The sequence below is a fragment of the Elgaria multicarinata genome, chromosome 7, assembly GCF_023053635.1.
Source record: "Elgaria multicarinata webbii isolate HBS135686 ecotype San Diego chromosome 7, rElgMul1.1.pri, whole genome shotgun sequence".
NCBI classification, from domain to species: domain Eukaryota; kingdom Metazoa; phylum Chordata; class Lepidosauria; order Squamata; family Anguidae; genus Elgaria; species Elgaria multicarinata.
The window spans coordinates 9,523,284-9,540,424 of NC_086177.1; the positions used below are offsets into that span (position 1 = coordinate 9,523,284).

The 17,141-nt window shown below is 44.7% G+C and overlaps 1 protein-coding gene across 1 annotated transcript in view; it reads right to left on the reverse strand.

Annotated features, from left to right (window-relative positions):
- ADAMTS16 (ADAM metallopeptidase with thrombospondin type 1 motif 16) overlaps window positions 1-17,141 on the reverse strand; it is a 104,013-nt gene that overhangs the window by 24,159 nt on the left and 62,713 nt on the right. The window contains exons 13-17 of the mRNA XM_063130001.1: window positions 16,829-17,001; window positions 15,932-16,062; window positions 14,153-14,276; window positions 9,103-9,350; window positions 4,675-4,813 (exon numbers count right to left, since the gene is read on the reverse strand). Of these exons, the coding sequence (XP_062986071.1) occupies window positions 4,675-4,813; window positions 9,103-9,350; window positions 14,153-14,276; window positions 15,932-16,062; window positions 16,829-17,001 (815 nt within the window). The remainder of the gene's footprint in view (window positions 1-4,674; window positions 4,814-9,102; window positions 9,351-14,152; window positions 14,277-15,931; window positions 16,063-16,828; window positions 17,002-17,141) is intronic.

Consider the following 17,141-nt stretch of genomic DNA (forward strand, 5'->3'; position numbering starts at 1 on the left):
AACAGTCTGGAAGCAAGACAGGTGTCCCCTACTGAGCAGGCCAGTTGTTACTCTACTTCCCCACCACTTGTAGGCTCTGCAGACCTGGAGCCTTGCCCAAGGATGCTTTAAGTCTTCCCACATTATCAGAATTAATGTATAGTTGGAGAATTCAGCACTCCTTGAACCTCCGTAAGGAAGAAGGAGAGGATGGGCTGGGGCAGGCCTCAACCCGCTTTGGCCTCAGCTGGAAGAAACAGTGGCTGTCACCCAGTTCCTTTTTCATTGGGACTGCAGGCTCCTTCTCTAAGCAGAAGTCACTGAGCTACTTCTTTCCCAGTCTCCCCTTCCTTTGGCCTTTATATGCAAGCCTTCAGCCATGCCCATTTCCTGGCACCATTGCATTACTCTTGAGTAGGCCCTTACTCACAAGCAGGCTGTTCTTCTTAAGGAGGACATGACCTGGGTCAGGGGAATTGTTTCTGGCCACCATCAAAGGTGGGTGTGGGGAATTGGCTGCCTGCCCACCAGTGCCTGCCATCTATATTCCAGTCACTCCATCTTTCCCAGTCACTCACTTTCTCTCCTTCTTCTCCTCCACTGCTGTCATGGCCACTTTTTTTTTTAACATCTGGGACATTGACAGTGAGCTTGTGCCTGAACGCCCCTAACTTATATAGAAAAGTAAGAACATGCTTTAAGTTGTTCAGATAGGAAATCTTCTAGAAAAGGCAAAAATCTATGAATACAGCAAATAACCTTTTTAAGGAAGTCACTTTAAGACAAAGAGACCCAGACTCCTTTTCTACTGTAATTTTCTCTCTCCTCCCCTCCCCCCCACATTAGTTTTATTTGCCAGTGTACTTTCGTTACCTCACAGCACTTTGCATGAACTTGCTTTCTCCTGACACAAAGAAAACAGGAACGTAAATTCCTTTCAAATTGCCAATAAAAGGTGCTGTGTGAGTTGCAACAGGGGTGATTTAACCCTTCACCCAGAGATGAAAGAATTCTGTTCCACAATTTATTTCCATTCTATTATCAGCTCCTCTGCCTGTGCAGTCTGCTTCATGTACGAAGCTCTGCTATTTTTGTTAGTTACACAATGTATGGCTTGCTGGGCCTCCAGACAAAATGGTCATGCATTTCATAGACAGACCCATCACATGCTGTCTGCACAATGACTAGCAAGAAGTTCATGATAACTGGCAGCACATGAGTGTTCCAGCAAATGGTAGGTGGGCGGTGGCTCTTTGAATTGCCTTGAGGAGCAGCCATTGTAGGGAAGACAATGGCAGCCACTGTATTTGTACAAATAAACCCGACCTGCAAGTTCACACTGAGTGCCTCAAATAGTATGCTCTGATAGGAATGCAATATTAAATTTATATTATAACTTTTACCAGTATGAGCGTTCAATGAAGCTCCAATAGAACTTCGATCAAAATGGAGAGGCGGGTAATAATAATAATAATAATAATAATAATAACAACCCAGTCACTACGTTCAACATCTAAGGTCCTCCTCTGGATGCCTACTCCGAGAGAGGCTCGGAGTGTGGCAACAAGGGACAGGGCCTTTTCGGTGGTGGCCCACAGACTATGGAATGATCTCCCTGATGAGGCTCGCCTGGCGCCAACGCTGCTATCTTTCCAGCACCAGATTAAGACTTTCCTCTTTGCCCAGGCATATGGCAGCACATCTTAATCACCCACATGTTTAGTTTTTAACGGTTTTTAATGCTTTATGTGTGTATGTTCTGTGTTTTAAATTTTTAAATTTTGTATACTTGTTTTTATCTCAATTTTAGAATTTCTGTAAACCGCCCAGAGAGCTCTGACTATGGGGGCAGTATATAAGTGTAATAAATAAATAATAAATATTATTATTATTCTAGACAATGCTTAGAATAATTCTGTAAAAGCAAATAGTGGCCTAGTTCTCATTGAGATGATCAACCCATGCTGAACCAGTTCCAACTGCAAGTAAGGCTCACATGATAGACTGCTCTACAGCACAAACCATCATCATCATGATCCCTCCACACAGACCACAAGCTCACAGAGAATCTGGAATTACTTTTGAGTCAAGATGGACTGTTAAGTCACTACCTAGAGTGGCCATTAAATGTCATCTAGAGTGGCCAGATGAAAAAACTCTGAAAGTTGGGGCTTTTCTATACAAGGAATTTATTGTGTGCTCATCATTTCCTATTAATGGCTGTTTACGGGTTCTTTAGATATTGTTGTGACCTTCCAGTTTCACTTACATTTGCAAACAGCACTTACTGTGAGTTTTTTTTTAGAGCAGGGAAAATGGGGTTTTATTTCTGATGGTGGAAAGTAAACACTACATGTGTATTTGTGCTATTCCGCTACACCACAGTGCCACCTAGAGGCAATGTCGCAGAAAAGCAGTTAAGGAAATGCTATTCGGGTGACAAAACCAGAAGTAGATACAGCGCAAAAGCCTCATGTAGAAAAATGGAGGCAGAAAAATGGAGGCAGACAAAGCAAAATAAATTAACCTTAACTCACTATTAACAATGAAAGGACTAATGGAACCTAGCCAGAACTAAACATTTGGCACACAATATATGTCTTGTTGTGCTTCTCCACTGAAATGTAGGTGACAGAGCATGTGTGTATTTAATCCTTCCCACAGTAATTGATTTCTCCCTGCAACCTCCTGCTTCCCAGTTGATTTTCTTTTGTATTGTGGATTTTTTTTTGTTAAGCATCCAGAACTCCAGCTCGAGAAAAGCAGTAAAGTATTATGCAACACCGTTCCTGCCCAGTGTCCCTCTCCTGCAAATTCCCGCCCCCCCTTCACTCCTCTGCAGCAGGAAACGTGGTTGCGGGCGCTCCATAAACATGTTGGTTACTAAGCATTTAGTTCCAGTCTTAGCCATGCATAATTCAGTATGGTTTGAGGAACAAATCTAAATTAACCCGGTGAGAGTAATACATACATTTAAATAAAAAGCCAAAGAAGATGAAAGGATTTTCTTCTTCTTTCGGGGAACACGTGATCCCTTCAAAATATCACTACAGCTTGACAAGCATAGCAATCTTAGATCAAAGTATTTGTATTAAAGGCGCTGAGACAAGGACCAGCTTCAGTTTCTGAAGGATCATCAGCACTTTGACCTTTGCCTTTTTTTATGACGTCAACTCTTCTTTCTCCAGTGCTTTGGTCTTTTAAGCCAGGTGGCAGATGTTCAGGGAGAACGAGCAACAGGAGGTTATCACCCCACATGGAGACTGCTCAGGTGCAGACTCTAGGATCTTACAATTTACCCTTTGTCTCAAAGTCAAGCCTGGGGATCTACATCTTCTTAGAAGAGCATCCTGATTGAACTGCGAGAGCACAGGGATAGGCAGCTGCCATTCCAGGGCCCATTTTGACCTTCCAATCTTACCACCACCTGCTCCACAGCCTGATCCCAAGCACCCCTCCCCTTGCCTTATTATGAAACTTAGCAGAGGGAAAAGGCTTTGTAACCTCTCCCGCCCTAGCATAAAAGAACGCTGGGGGAAGAGGGTGTTAAAGACAGCTTTGCTTGTATCTCAGCTTGCATAGGAGTGAATCAGTGGCCCACGTTGCTAGCCCTTCCTCAGTTCACCGCTTCATTTATTTGCCTGGATTCGGCATAACTGGTGATTCAGAAAGTTCTGCAATGGAGGGATAGAAGAAGCACCAATGACAGCAAAATGTCATCTCAAAGGCAACAGAAACAGAATACAGTAGAAGCAACACAGCTCTCTCAAGTATAGAGGGCTAGAAAGAAGGAGCAGAGGAAAAGAATTGCACAGGCCCTTAGAAGCGTTAACATGTAGGATGGGAGGGAAAGGATAAAGCACACCTTTGCCTTTTGTAGAACAGCGGAAGGACTAGCTCACCCCTGGTGGCTCTGGACTCCCCCTGTCCCGGCTTCTTCTCTCTGCTGACCCCCGCTACTCGCAAGGAGGAGGGAAGTAGCTGGGACAGGTGCCCACACTGCCCGCGGTCCTCGGGATGGTCCCAGGACCACGGGTAAAACTGGAATAACTGAGGTCTCAGTTATCCTGGTGAAATGGAGGGATCATCCCTGTCTGCTCCTGGAATCCCCTGTGCGTCATTTGGATGCACAGGGATGATCCCGGGAAAAAAGGCTGGTGTAGAAAGGGCCTTAGCCTGTTAGGAATCACTAGCAGAACGATAAGAGCATATGCACAAGAGATGGTGCTACCATTATGCTAAACAGAGGCAGTGGCTCTAAATCCCAACAGGAAGTACCCTCTTTAATGATTTCTTTCTTCTTCCACTTCCTCTTTGCCAGTTAATATTGTTCATCAGAGTGACAGGTAAAATACCTTAATCCAGCCTCCATCTGGTGCCATCCAGGTATGTTGGACTGCAACTCCCATTATCCTCAACCAGCATGGCCAATTGGTATTGCCTTTTCTAGTTTGTCAACTTAAATACTTCTCCGCACAGTGGGGATCAACGTAACAAAGTACTAAGTTATTTTCTCCAGGTTTAACATAACGCTTAGGAGCCAGCCTAATTATATAGCCTGTAAAGGAGCTTTCTATACTTACAGGTTACACTTCTGAGCTGCATGGAAGTGCCTAGTGAGGGCTATTCCTGGACAGGAAAGAGTCTGTGGTCTGCAATAAAACTATATTTTTGAACATTTCAGAGACACATTACCTCCTCCACACGAGACCGAGCATTTGGAATGGATGACAGCCCATGTATAGTTATGTTTCAGTGCTGGCGTTCTTTCACTTTCTGCCTTAGGAAGAGAATATTCCCAGAGAATTCCTAGGTTTTTACCTTGAGAGAGAAGCTAAGAAAGGAAACAAGGAAAGATATACTTATCAGCACTTGCTGAAGTTTTGAAGACTGAGTTAGTAAAAGAGTTCCCTTGAATGAGGAATCTCTGAAAAGAATGTCTTGCCTTGAAACTGGTAGCAAGGGTATAGCCAGGTTGTTACAAAAAACAAAATCTGAGATGAAGTGTGTGTGTGTGTGTGTGTGTGTGTGTGTGTGTGTGTGTGTGTCTATTCAGGTGAAACATCTGCAGGAATACAAGGCCAAAATTTGTTATTTCTTACTATTTATCATATTTTGTATTCCACTGAACAAAAACAAACTTAGGTTTGTTTCTACTCAAAAGTACCCAGTCAAGTAGGTCAAGCAGTGTTACAGTGACTAGCTCTATGCATGTTTAGTTGGAAGTAGGGCCACAGCTAGACCTAAGGTTTATCCTGGGATCCTCCAGGGTTCGCCCCTGCCTGAGCACTGGATCCCCTGTGTGTCACCTAGATGAACAGGTTTGACCCCTGGACGATCCAGGGATAAACCTTAGGTCTAGCTGTGGCCTAGGTGACACACAGGGGATCCAGTGCTCAGGCAGGGGCGAACCCTGGATGATAAACCTTAGGTCTAGCTAAGGCCTAAGTCTCACTAAAATCAAGGGATCTTACATCCTAATAGGAGAGTTCAAATGAACGACTTTACCCACTACACCATTCTGGGCCAAACTAGATGTATTGTGGGAGATTCTTGCCTGGATTGCATGGTGTTTGCTTTACAAATGTCAGGAAGGGGTAGGAATTGAGGTCGGGGCCAAAGTGCTGGGGATGGGAGCAGGCTAGCCCATTGCTTTGTGCTGTCAATCAATCCCCTCACCCCACATATACACTGGCTATCAACTGTGGAAGGGGGGAAAGTACCCCTATTGGATATGTCTCTCTTCACTTTCTCTGACAGCTAATAGAAGTACTAGGAAGAGGCTTTAAATCAGGGAAATGGCTCAAAGAAAATGGGTTAATTCATTCTCCCCCAGTGCTGCAGCTCCGAACCAAACGTATCCCTCCACCCCGCTCCCGCCCGTCAAGCAAACAAAGAAGACCATGAATCTCTCATAGCACATCTAGTTTGTGACGCCCAGGTCTGGCAGGTTTTGATCAGATCCAGCAAGCTTTTTCAGGGCGAGGGCAAACTGCACAGATTTGAAGATGAGTTTGGTGTCTTGTTCAGGTGAAACAGTTAAAAGAATCCTGATTAAATTTAGCAACATTTCTCAGACATTTTTCACCCTTTCACACTGAACTTATTGTAATAACTAAGGCTACAACATTCAAAATATTTTATTTTCAGTTAAGTCCCATTACAACCCATGGATCTCTTCCTGAGTTTTGGGATTGGAATCATTAGTGGATCTTCCTTCCTTCCTTCTTAAAAAGGAATAAAAATGCACAGCTAGATATCGGGGACTTCACTTCAGCATTTCAATACACTTTAGCTTTTAAGGTGGAAATATGTTGTACTATGGCAACTAATGTGATATCCTGTCTCCGGGAAGTAGGCTTCCAGGCATATCCAACCTCCTAAGACTTGTCTTTATTCTTGCTGCTTATAGGATGCAGCACAAAGAGCCATAGCTTGAACTGGTGATTTGATGGATGCCAGGCAGAAATTCAAGCTCTGCACCCCTACTGAACCATGGCCAAAGGAGGGAACTGCTAGGGCACCAGCCATACCACTAAGGAAGTCTCCTTATACCAACAACCCAGAGTGGATCAAGAAGTACTGCTTCATTTCTATAAAGAGTTCCAGGTCAGATCTGCTCACTGGTCTGAACAAACAGAAGAATTCAGTTCTTGTTGGCTACGGATCCCACCTGCCTTCACCTCACCATGCCATCAACTGAACAGGAGCTGGGCCCAACACTGCTACTGCAAGGCTTAGATCACAGCATGCTGTAGGGGCAAAACGGTGCCTAAACCCTTTATCACCTTCATATGAGCTGCTGCGTTAGCACAGCAACTATAGGATCCTGTTGCAAACTATTTGTGTCCTGGTTACGCTGCTGCTCCAATTAAATTCCCTAGAAAGTGCTGGACATTTTGCAGGTTTAAATATCCAAGCTCTCTATTTAGAAACCTCAATAGTAAAGAACTATGGTTCAGCTAGAGTGAGATCTATATATCTTTGCTCATTTCCCCTTTTAAATATCTTCTTATGTGATTGGAACCTGGCTCCGTCTACTCACAATTTTGGATATGACTAGCGAGGGGGGTGTCAGTAAACGTCCTTTCTGCTATTAAAAGTTCCTCATTTCATAGAAGTACACTGAACACCTGATTAGCTTACGCTGTGTGTGAATGTAATCTTCCTTCATAACCTCATCCCACCAAATAACTGATCATATCCGAAAGGAATGGTCTCGTAACACTAGGCAAGAAGTAGAAGGCACCATCTCAGGAAAGAGATACCAGACGGCATAGAGTAACTGTTTCTGGATCTGTGCACTACTCATACAAGCCTCTAGTCTGCCATTTCAACCTGGAGGAGCACGGGGAGGAAACATCTCTAAATTTTGTTATTCACTTTAAAAGTAGCACTTCCAATACAGGTGAATAAATTAATGAAAAATACTCAATTTCCTAAAATATTTGTGTTGTTTTGATGCTGTTCTAGAGCTGTGCACAAATGGCCTCTCAAAATTCTCCACCCTATCTGTAGGCAGAGTCATTTCTCCCCCGAGGAAAGGAGAAATTCTCCAGCAGTTTTTCAGGGGTGGGTTCACTATTAACTGCCATCTGCAGCAGCAGCAACTGTCATGGCAACCTGGCCACCATTTTGCATCCTCCAGAATGCCCTGGAGCATTCTGGGGCATTGTAGGGAGAAAATGGCAACTGCCATCAAAAATAGTGGAGAATATTTAGAGAAAATTCTAAGTGACCATCTTTTTCATCAGGGTGAGGAAAAAAAAATCTTAGAATTTTTTTCCCTCTAAAACGTTGGCTTAGCTCTAGTGCAGTACTCTTGCCCTGCATCTCCCGCGGCTCCCCCCTAGCCAGCACTTCCCTTGGCTATCACTTTTTCTCAGCTCCATTTCCACCTCCTTCTTTATCCTCACTGTCTTCTTTGGCTCCATTTGCTCACAACTTTTTTAATCTGATGGGTTGTGCTGATTCATGTGATTTTATTCATGAGCATCCATGATGAGCATCTATGGCCACAGCTAGACCTCAGGTTTATCCTGGGATCCTCCAGGGTTCGCCCCTGCCTGAGCACTGGATCCCCTGTGTGTCACCTAGATGAACAAGTTTGACCCCTGGACGATCCAGGGATAAACCTTAGGTCTAGCTATGGCTTACGATTTTCATGTCAGACTTTTGACACAAACACACAGGCACTGAATCTGTAATTAGGCTTGGGAAACATAACTAAATCAAGGGAAGGTCACATTATTCCAAACCAAGTTATGAGTCAAATTAGACCCCATTCCACCCCAATGACATCATCAGGAGTGTGATGGGGCCTGATTCTTCCTCCACTCCCTGTGACCTCTCAACACCCCTAAGCTTACCTCTTTCCTACCTGCACATCTGGCTGATGCCCCAGTAGCAGCAGAAAGGGAGTGAAGGAGAGTAATTCTTCTCTAGCTCTGATTAAAGTCCAAGGTGAAGAAGGTTATGGGTAATAATGCCCACCTGAACATTACAGGTAGCTGAGGTTCATACTGTGAGCCAAGGATGTATTAATTGCAGAGACTTCTCTGCATCAGAAAAGGTGCCAGGATGTCAGTGATAAAATGAACCATGTGGGTTGCCATAGCCAATAGGATTGGACAGCAGCATTGGCAAAGGAAAGAGAGGGAGACGGAAGGAACAGGTGCCAATATCAGCCTTGAAAATGATGAAATGTATTCTGAATGGTTGCATAAAGCTGCTGCAAATGACAATAATTTCCCAATACTCATGAAATAAAAAATGAAAGGAGGTAAGTTCAGTTTAACTTGAACCAGGAACAATGAGCAGAGACATCAGCACTGTCCAGATATGGCTTGAGAGTATCCAGAGCACCAGCTATCCAGGATGCCACCCAAAACCTCCTCTTTTGGCAAATCATTTCTGGCCCGGCCAAAACATTGACGAGTAATCACCAGGGTTCCCAGTCCACATGGTAGGAACTCCTATATGTTATGGCTGAGGAGGGGACAAACTGCAGGGGAAGGCCGGTTTTGGCAGTATCCCAACATGCTCTAGCTCCAGGGTTGTTAGAACACAATAGTCCTGTTCCATTTGTACAGTTAATCTTTTTTCTATTACAACATAGCATACCTCTATCACCACACTTTCATTTGTAGGTCCAGGAGCACTTAGTGTCTCTGGCTGATTATGTGGCCTTCGATATTCAAACACAGTTCCAGCAAACCTGTATCTCCCTGGCCAGTCAATGGTCCAGTAGCCATTGAGGTGGTATTTTTTATTGTTGGAACCACGAACAGCAATATAGGAGTTGGAGACGTTCATTTCATGCACTCGAATGCTTCGTGCTCCAGCAGGGATGGTGACTAGGGTGTAGTACTCTAGATGAAGGAGGGAAAAAAAGATACTATTCAGTATCATAGTAATGGCCACATGAAGGTGGGAGAAATGTATTAACTCAGCAGGTTTTTGCTCCAACTTAAGAGTTCTGCTGGGGACTTTGGAACTTGAACTGGGAACATCTTGGCCTCAGTAGTCCTGTGTATTACATCCTAGCTGACAGTGCAGTCTAAATGGAAATAAGTCCTATCATGTTTAATGGAACTTACTCCAAGGTTAGAGCCTCGTGTGGCGCAGAGTGGTAAGTGGCAGTTACTGCAGCCGAAACTCTCCCCATGGCCTGGGTTCGATCCCAGCGGAAGCTGGTTCTCAGGCAGCCGGCTCAGGTTGACCCAGCCTTCCATCCTTCCGAGGTCGGTAAAATGAGTACCCAGTTAGCTGGGGGAAAGGGAATGACGGCCGGGGAAGGCAACAGCAAACCACCCCGCTACAAAGGTCTGCCAAGAAAATGTCAGCAAAAGCAGGCGTCCATCTAGGAGTCAGCAATGACTCCAGTGCTTGCACTCCAAGGTTAGTGCGTATAGGACTGCAGCCTTGGTAATCTACCTGGAAGTGCACAAGCTCAGGCTTTAGCACCTTCATCAGGCATAGAAGGGAATAGGGGTGTGAAACTTTGGCAGGCGGTATAAAGCCCCTGGATTGAATATTAGGTGCCTGGCCTTCTTCCCTTCACTGCTCAATAGAGACCCCAAGCAGGATAATACATCCAGCCAGTATGGATAAGAGCCATGGCTGCTGACACATCGCACTTGTCTTTAGGTTACTTACGTTGCATGGTTATCCTTCCCAAGGATCCACAAAATGCACTCACCATCTCGCCATTGGTAAGGGCATCTTTGAACTTGGCAAATGCAGTATCAGGGAGAATGCCCTAATTTTTCCTGAGCCTGGAGAAGCATGGGGGCTTTGGCCCCATCAGGGTGCTAAGCCTTGGACATTCCTGGAAAGCAGTGGGACTCCTCTGTACTTTCTGAGTGTCTCAGGCCTTAGCTAGACTGAAGGTTTATCCCGGGATCGTCCCAGGGTCGTCCCTGCCTGCTCCCGGGATCCCCTGTGTGTCATTTACATGAACAGGGCTGACCCTGGGACGACCCCGGGATAAATCTTAGGTCTAGCTAAGGCCAACGAGACACAGCACAACAGACATGAGTCCTCAGCTCTTTTTCCAGTTCAGAACTGTGGAAGAGGGGGGGGGGACACTAGGCATTGAACATAATGTGAAACAAGATGTTGCCTCTTCCTTCACGGGGGTGGGGGAGGAGCAGGTTCATGGCAAGCACAGGCTTTGACCAGCTATCAAGGCCGGCCAAAATGGTGGAACCCCTGATCATTCTCTGTTGGCAAGGTCCTATTTCCTCTCCTACTTGGGTTTAATCAGAGTTCTCAAAGTGGGTTTAGGGGTGTAACCATATCTATTTTGGATGCATTTAGTGCTGAGCCTCTGTTATTAGGGGATTGGGGGCGGAGGGGAAATCTGCACACAAGATGGGGAAAGCCCAATCTTTCAGCCAACTCCCAGTTCCTAAACTCTGCTTAGGCATTAAGTGTGAATCAGGCCTAAGAGTGCTGTAAACATCAAATGTTGCATTATTATATTTATGAGGGTCGAATTACTGAGGAACTAAAAGCACATACTTTACTGCTATGCTTCACAGCATTTGGTGATTACTTTTGTTCGTTTTGATAATCCGTTCCAGTTCCACGAGAGAAGGCCTCTGGCATATGGTATTTCTGCTGATGTAATGGATGCGGAGAGGAGCCAAAGGGTGGGAGTGAGGACAGCAGTCCAGCCTCCTCATTTTCCCCACTATCACCATTACCTCAGTGGCTCCCATGCCCCTCCATGTCCCTCTGCTCCTCGCCTTCACTTCTCCTGTCCCACCCTTGAGATCCATTTCTCCCCTCATCAGCCTCCCACACATGACACCTCAGATATTTGTCTTCCAGTCCAAGAGCTCTCCATTTCTCTTCATTTGGGAACTTTCCTCCAACCCTCTGTTCCTATTGCTCCAATTCTTTACAACCATGTAACATGTCAGGTTTTTCTTTTCCCCTTTACCATCTGTGGATTGTGTGGGTGTGGGAATGGAAGGCAGGAAGGGGAAAGAGGCTTGAACACACTGAGACCACAAAAATTGTGTGTTTTTGTTACTTCCAGACTCTTATTAGAACCACCCATTCGTCACAGGGCCGAGTGGGCAAAGGCTCTGCAGAAAACACCTACATGTTTACTGTAGTTCCAAGTAGGGCTGTGCTCCGCTTCTCCTTGGACTGGAGAAGCAGAAGCGGATCAGGGGGCTTCGCCTCCCCTTAAGGTAGAGGCAAAGAGGATCGGGGGAGCAGTGGAGCGTTGCGGAGCGTATCAAGGTGAAGGCGGATCCTTCACCTCGATCCGGAGCTCCATAAAATAGGTAAGAGGGGTTTACTTGGCCCTGCCACTGCCGCCCATGCGGCGACGGCGGCAGAGCCAGGTAAGGGGGAGGGGGGGGGTCTTACCTGCATCCATCCGCGGTCCCGTAGCTGCTTCAACTGAGCCTGAGGACTCAAACAGGAAGACTAGGCCGCAACTGTGGCCTGGTCTTCCTGTTTGAGTCCTCGGGCTCAGTTGAAGCAGCCATGGGTCCACGGACGGACGCAGGTAAGGGGGAGGAGGGAGGGGGGTTTACCTGGCCCTGCCGCCACCACCGCCCATGTGGCGACGGTGGCAGAGCCAGGTAAGGGGGAGGGGGGTCTTACCTGCGTCCGTCGCGGCCCGTCGCCAGCTTCACTAGAGCCCGCAGCTCAACCAGGAAGTGTAGGCTGCAAGCGGGACCTACAGTTCCTGGTTGAGCCGCGGGCTCTAGTGAAGCTGGGCCGGGCTGGAATGGACACAGGTAAGGGGGAGGAGGGCCTTACCTGGCGCAGTCCCCCGCTGCTGCGGAGCTCCGATTCGGAGCCGGAGCTCCGCAGCGGAGCGGACCCTAGGCGGATCGAGGGGTGGTGGTGGAGCGGGCCCGATCCGCAATTTGTGGAGCGGGAGCCGAGAGGATCAGGGGGAGGAGGTCTGTGCACAGCCCTAGTTCCAAGGTATTTTCACAGCAGACACTTCTCCAAAGAATAGAGGTGGGAAATCTCCAGAGAGCCATTTTATCTGCAAGTATACAGAAGCAAACCCATATTTGGGGAGGGTCATTAACTCTCACATTTGATACACATCTAATCACAAAACAACATTCCTATTAATATTCAGGTTTCAGTTCCAAGTATGAAAGTACTAAAGATTTCAAAAGTTGGGGGAAAGAACTAACTATACCTGTATGCAACCTGACAGATAAAATGGCCTACAGTCCAACATGCTATTTCTGAAGTAACTGAATCCTGTCTATTTAACTTGTTAATCATGACGACTGGGCCCTTTTTAAAAAAATTAATTAAACTCCCTAAGGATTACAGAACAGGGGATTTATAAACAAAAGCAAGGTCTTGCTGACTGAAGATATTGTGCCCTGCTTTGTTCATGGCTCACAACTAAGAATAAAATTTGAACAATTCATAATAATACCTGTAATTTGCCCTTCCTTCAGGGCATTTTACATGCAGTGTCTCTCATTTTATCCTCATAACAAACACTGTAAAATAGGGCAGGGTGAGAGACTGGCTTGCCCAAGGCTACTTAGGGCTATGATATGAATACAATTAACATGCTTATTTAAAAAATGTAAATGGAAGCCATGGGAGGTTGAGCTAGCAGCATCAGGGCCACAGGAGGAAGGGAGACAGACTGTTTCTGTACCTGGGATGTTACCTCCCTGAAACTTTAACATCAAATCTAGTTTGGCTCTTAGTAAACTTTGTGGCTAAACAGCGATCTGAACTCAAAGGGCTCATCTACACCAAGCAGATATTCCACTATGAAGTGGTATGAAAGTGGTATATAAAAGGCAGGAGCCACACTGCTGCTTTATAGTGGTACTGAAGTGCACTGACTGTTGGGACCCATGACCCATACCACATACTTCTTTCATACCACTTTCATAGTGTTATATCCTGCTTGGTGTAGAGGTGTCATGGGACCCAACAATTGTCAGTGCACTTCATTACCACGATAAAGCAGTAGTGTAGATCCTGCAGTGCACTTCAATATCACTATAAAGCAGTACCGCTTTCATACCACTTTCATAGTGGAATATCCTGCTTGGTGTATCTGAGCTCATAGCTTCCCCAGTCCAATGTGCTGTATTGCCTATTCCACCATTATGGTGCTGCCATAGGTGAGAACAACTTGTGAGCCGCCAAGCGAAACACAAGCAAACAGCTATGTACTGTATCATGGTAGGTGCTTAACCACATCTCCCATCTTTGCAACGTCAGATGGGAAGCAAAAACAGTTGAAATATTCAGTCATCCCAAACTTGGCTGGTGGGATGTAGGTATGCAGACTTACTCTACTACTATTAACACTAGAGCTTTTAAATGTGCAATGGACTTCATATACATTCTCTTATTGTAATCCTTACAATGACCCTGTAAGGCAAGAGAGTATTATCATCCCCATTTTGTAGATGGGGACCAAAGGCTGATAGACGGTGGCTTCCTAGGGCCAAAAGAGGTGAGATGTGAACCACAGCCTTCCTGGTTTGTTCCTCTGTGTCTTACTATACTGCACTGAAACATGAGGTTGCTAAAAACACTAGTCTATAAAATACACAGGCTAACAGTGCTGCCCTGGAACTTTGCAGTTTCTTTTAAGCCTGTTAAAGAATTACTCGTTCTTTTTAAGAGTGAAAAACTTTTAAACACTTACGATTTGTAGGGTGATATTTTGTGTATTGCCCCTTATAGATCCTACAGCTTGAATTATCTCCTTTGCACACTCCACAAGCATCTTCCACAGCACTGGAGCCTAAGACTTGATCACAGCCAACCATCTGCAAAAGAAGGACAGTCTGAATGGGTCTAAATTTAGGTAACAGTAATCATTCAATCCAAAACGTTACAAGAAAACAATCAAATGTTTCAATTTCCCAGGAATGCTTCATGTCACTTGTCAAAAGGCAGAATAAGCAGACATATGGATGAGGGGAAAAAAACCATTCATCTCTTAATTTTCAACGTATTATTTGCTCAAAATATGAAACTATGTTGATTTTTGTCATATCTCAACACAATTCCCCTATTTCCATCTCCTATACATTTTTGTGGCTCTCCACAAAGGGTCCATGTGCTGTTTTATGCCCTTGCAATCGTGCTGCACGGAAAGGCAAAATAAAAGTAAAAATTAGGAGGGAAAAGTCGTCAACACCTTACTGACCATTTAAAGCAGGGATAGCCAACTTCGGTATTCTTACTTGATCACCTGGAGACCTCCCCAACCCTGTTCACTCTGAGTGCTTTTCTTCTCAGCCCAGCTCCAATATTGGATGTAACTTTGATATCGGAAAAATATCTGAGGGAGCTGCAGGGAGTTTAGCTATTGTGTGCCTGTGGGGTAATCTCTGCACTTCACAGGGGGCAGTTTTGTTATTAAAAATGGTTGCTCAGCCTCTTTTTCTATGTAATAGGAATAGTCCCATGTTTAAATACACAGATTTGCTACTGCCACATCTAGTTTAGCTCTGATTTTGTGAAATAATCATTTGGCCTTTTTAACGTGTCAGTTTAGCTGTGATCTAGGACCTGTTGCAAGCATCTGGTGTAATACTCTCTATGGAGAAATATGACTTCTCTGAAACGGTTGCAGTTACTGTTGCAGAATAACTGTTGCAGAATAACTGTTGCAGAATAACTGTTGCAGAATAACTGTTACTTTGTTTTCATTTGTGCTTTGGGTTGTTCCAATAATGGTTAATAGTTTAATTTCCTGCCTTTTAACTGATTAATTAATTTATCAATTAAGTTAAAATAAATCTGCATACTACCAAATGTTCTGCACAGGTATCTTTTTGAGATATTGAAGAATGATGACTTTAAAATCTAATAAACAAAAGCTACCACACATTTTTAGAAAGCAAAGCCATCTTTAACTCATTGTTAGAAGGAGAGGCATCTTTAATATTTTATTCTTCATTTTCAGCCTCAGTTGACTGATTGATTGATGAGAACAATTCAAGCTAGCAAGCCATATTCATTTTCAGACATGCTGAGACCAGAACTAGCTTTTTGGGGACGCATGACTGTCACCAAAATAGAAACCTCCTTTGCTTCTTCCTCTCTCCCTGGACAATGTCTCGTGACACAAAATGTGTCACATGATGTCACCGTGCTACACGTTCTCCAGCTGCCACTCCACTTCATTGGCTGCTGCTTGCTGCTGAAGGCAGAGAAATTCACAGCATGGTTTTGCGTTACTAAATGTTACCCGGGGTCAGAGGAGAGGGTGAGGAGACTGCCAATGATGTTTTTGGCAGCAGCCATGCCTCTCTGGTAAGGTCTAGTTCCAGCCTGACTTTTTTTTTATCTCTCCCCCTTGAAAAACACAAAAGTAAAAGGTAAGGAGACAGAGCATTGTACTTTGCCCTGGTTGCTAATTAAATACACTGAATGCAAGTTAATGGCAAAGCAAAGTACCTTATTTCATCATTACCTCACAAATCCCATCTATACAAACATTAGGGTTATCCTCCGAACAAGGCGTCCCATCTTTTACTTTGTTTGACAGAGAAAAGAAGAAATCAAAGCCTTCTGCAATGCAGTATAGCTTGCACAAGTCTTGATCTGAAATGCAAACAGAACAATGAACATTCATTCATTTTTGTCCATGGTGTTGTTGCTAGAAGGCTGGAGAATGGACAGCAGGGGGTCATTTGTATTTATGGGGAACCTGGTGAAATTCCCTCTTCATAACAACAGTTAAAGGTGCAGGAGCTATACTAGTGAACAGGTTTAAAAGTGGATAGGGCACCTGCACCTTTAACTGTTGTGATGAAGAAAGAATTACACCAGGTTCCCCATATATACTAAGGACACCTGCTGAAATTCCCTTTTCAGTACAACTGTTAAAGATACAGGAGCCCTGTCCTCCTTTTCATATGGTCACCCTAATTTAGAACCATTTCCTCTGATTCAACACACAATCATTAGAGTCAAGGCTTGCCAGGTTGCAATTCAGTGAAGAGCCTGTACCTCTACAAGTGCAACTGACCAGGGGTTGCAGAGAGGTGCATTCTGTGACTTTTGGAGGTGATCATTAGAGCCATATATGAAAGTCTCACATGGGCCTTTCGAACACACAGAATGGTCAGTTGCGCACCCAGTAGTGGAGGGGAGGAAGAGGAATTAAAGGGGTCCCATCTATGACTTTTGAGATTGCTTCCTATTATTATTATTATTATTTATTTATTTATATAGCACCATCAATGTACATGGTGCTGTACAGAGTTGCATTCCTGTGCATGCAACTCTATAAGCTGGCATATGGGAAGGGGGTGGATCAGGCCCATAGTTTTAAACAGCAGGAATTTAATCATAGATTGAGGTTCACCATCCACTTGAGTATAGGGTTTCCATTTGTAGCTCCATCCTCTGAACCGCTTGCTGTTGAATTCTGCACACTGGGCAGCTCTGAAACCAATGCTGTTTTTTGGGCACTTCTCACTGTTGCAAAGTCTCAACATCCGAGGGGAACCTTCACAGAACTTTCCTCCATGTGATGGTCTGTAAAGCATTAATTGAGGAACTACTTCAAACCAGGGGTTAATGAGTAATTTTAACAGCATATATTTAAATAAACCAACACAGAGCAGAGAATAACATCACCATTCACCACCATGAAGTTGATAACAACAGTTTATCTA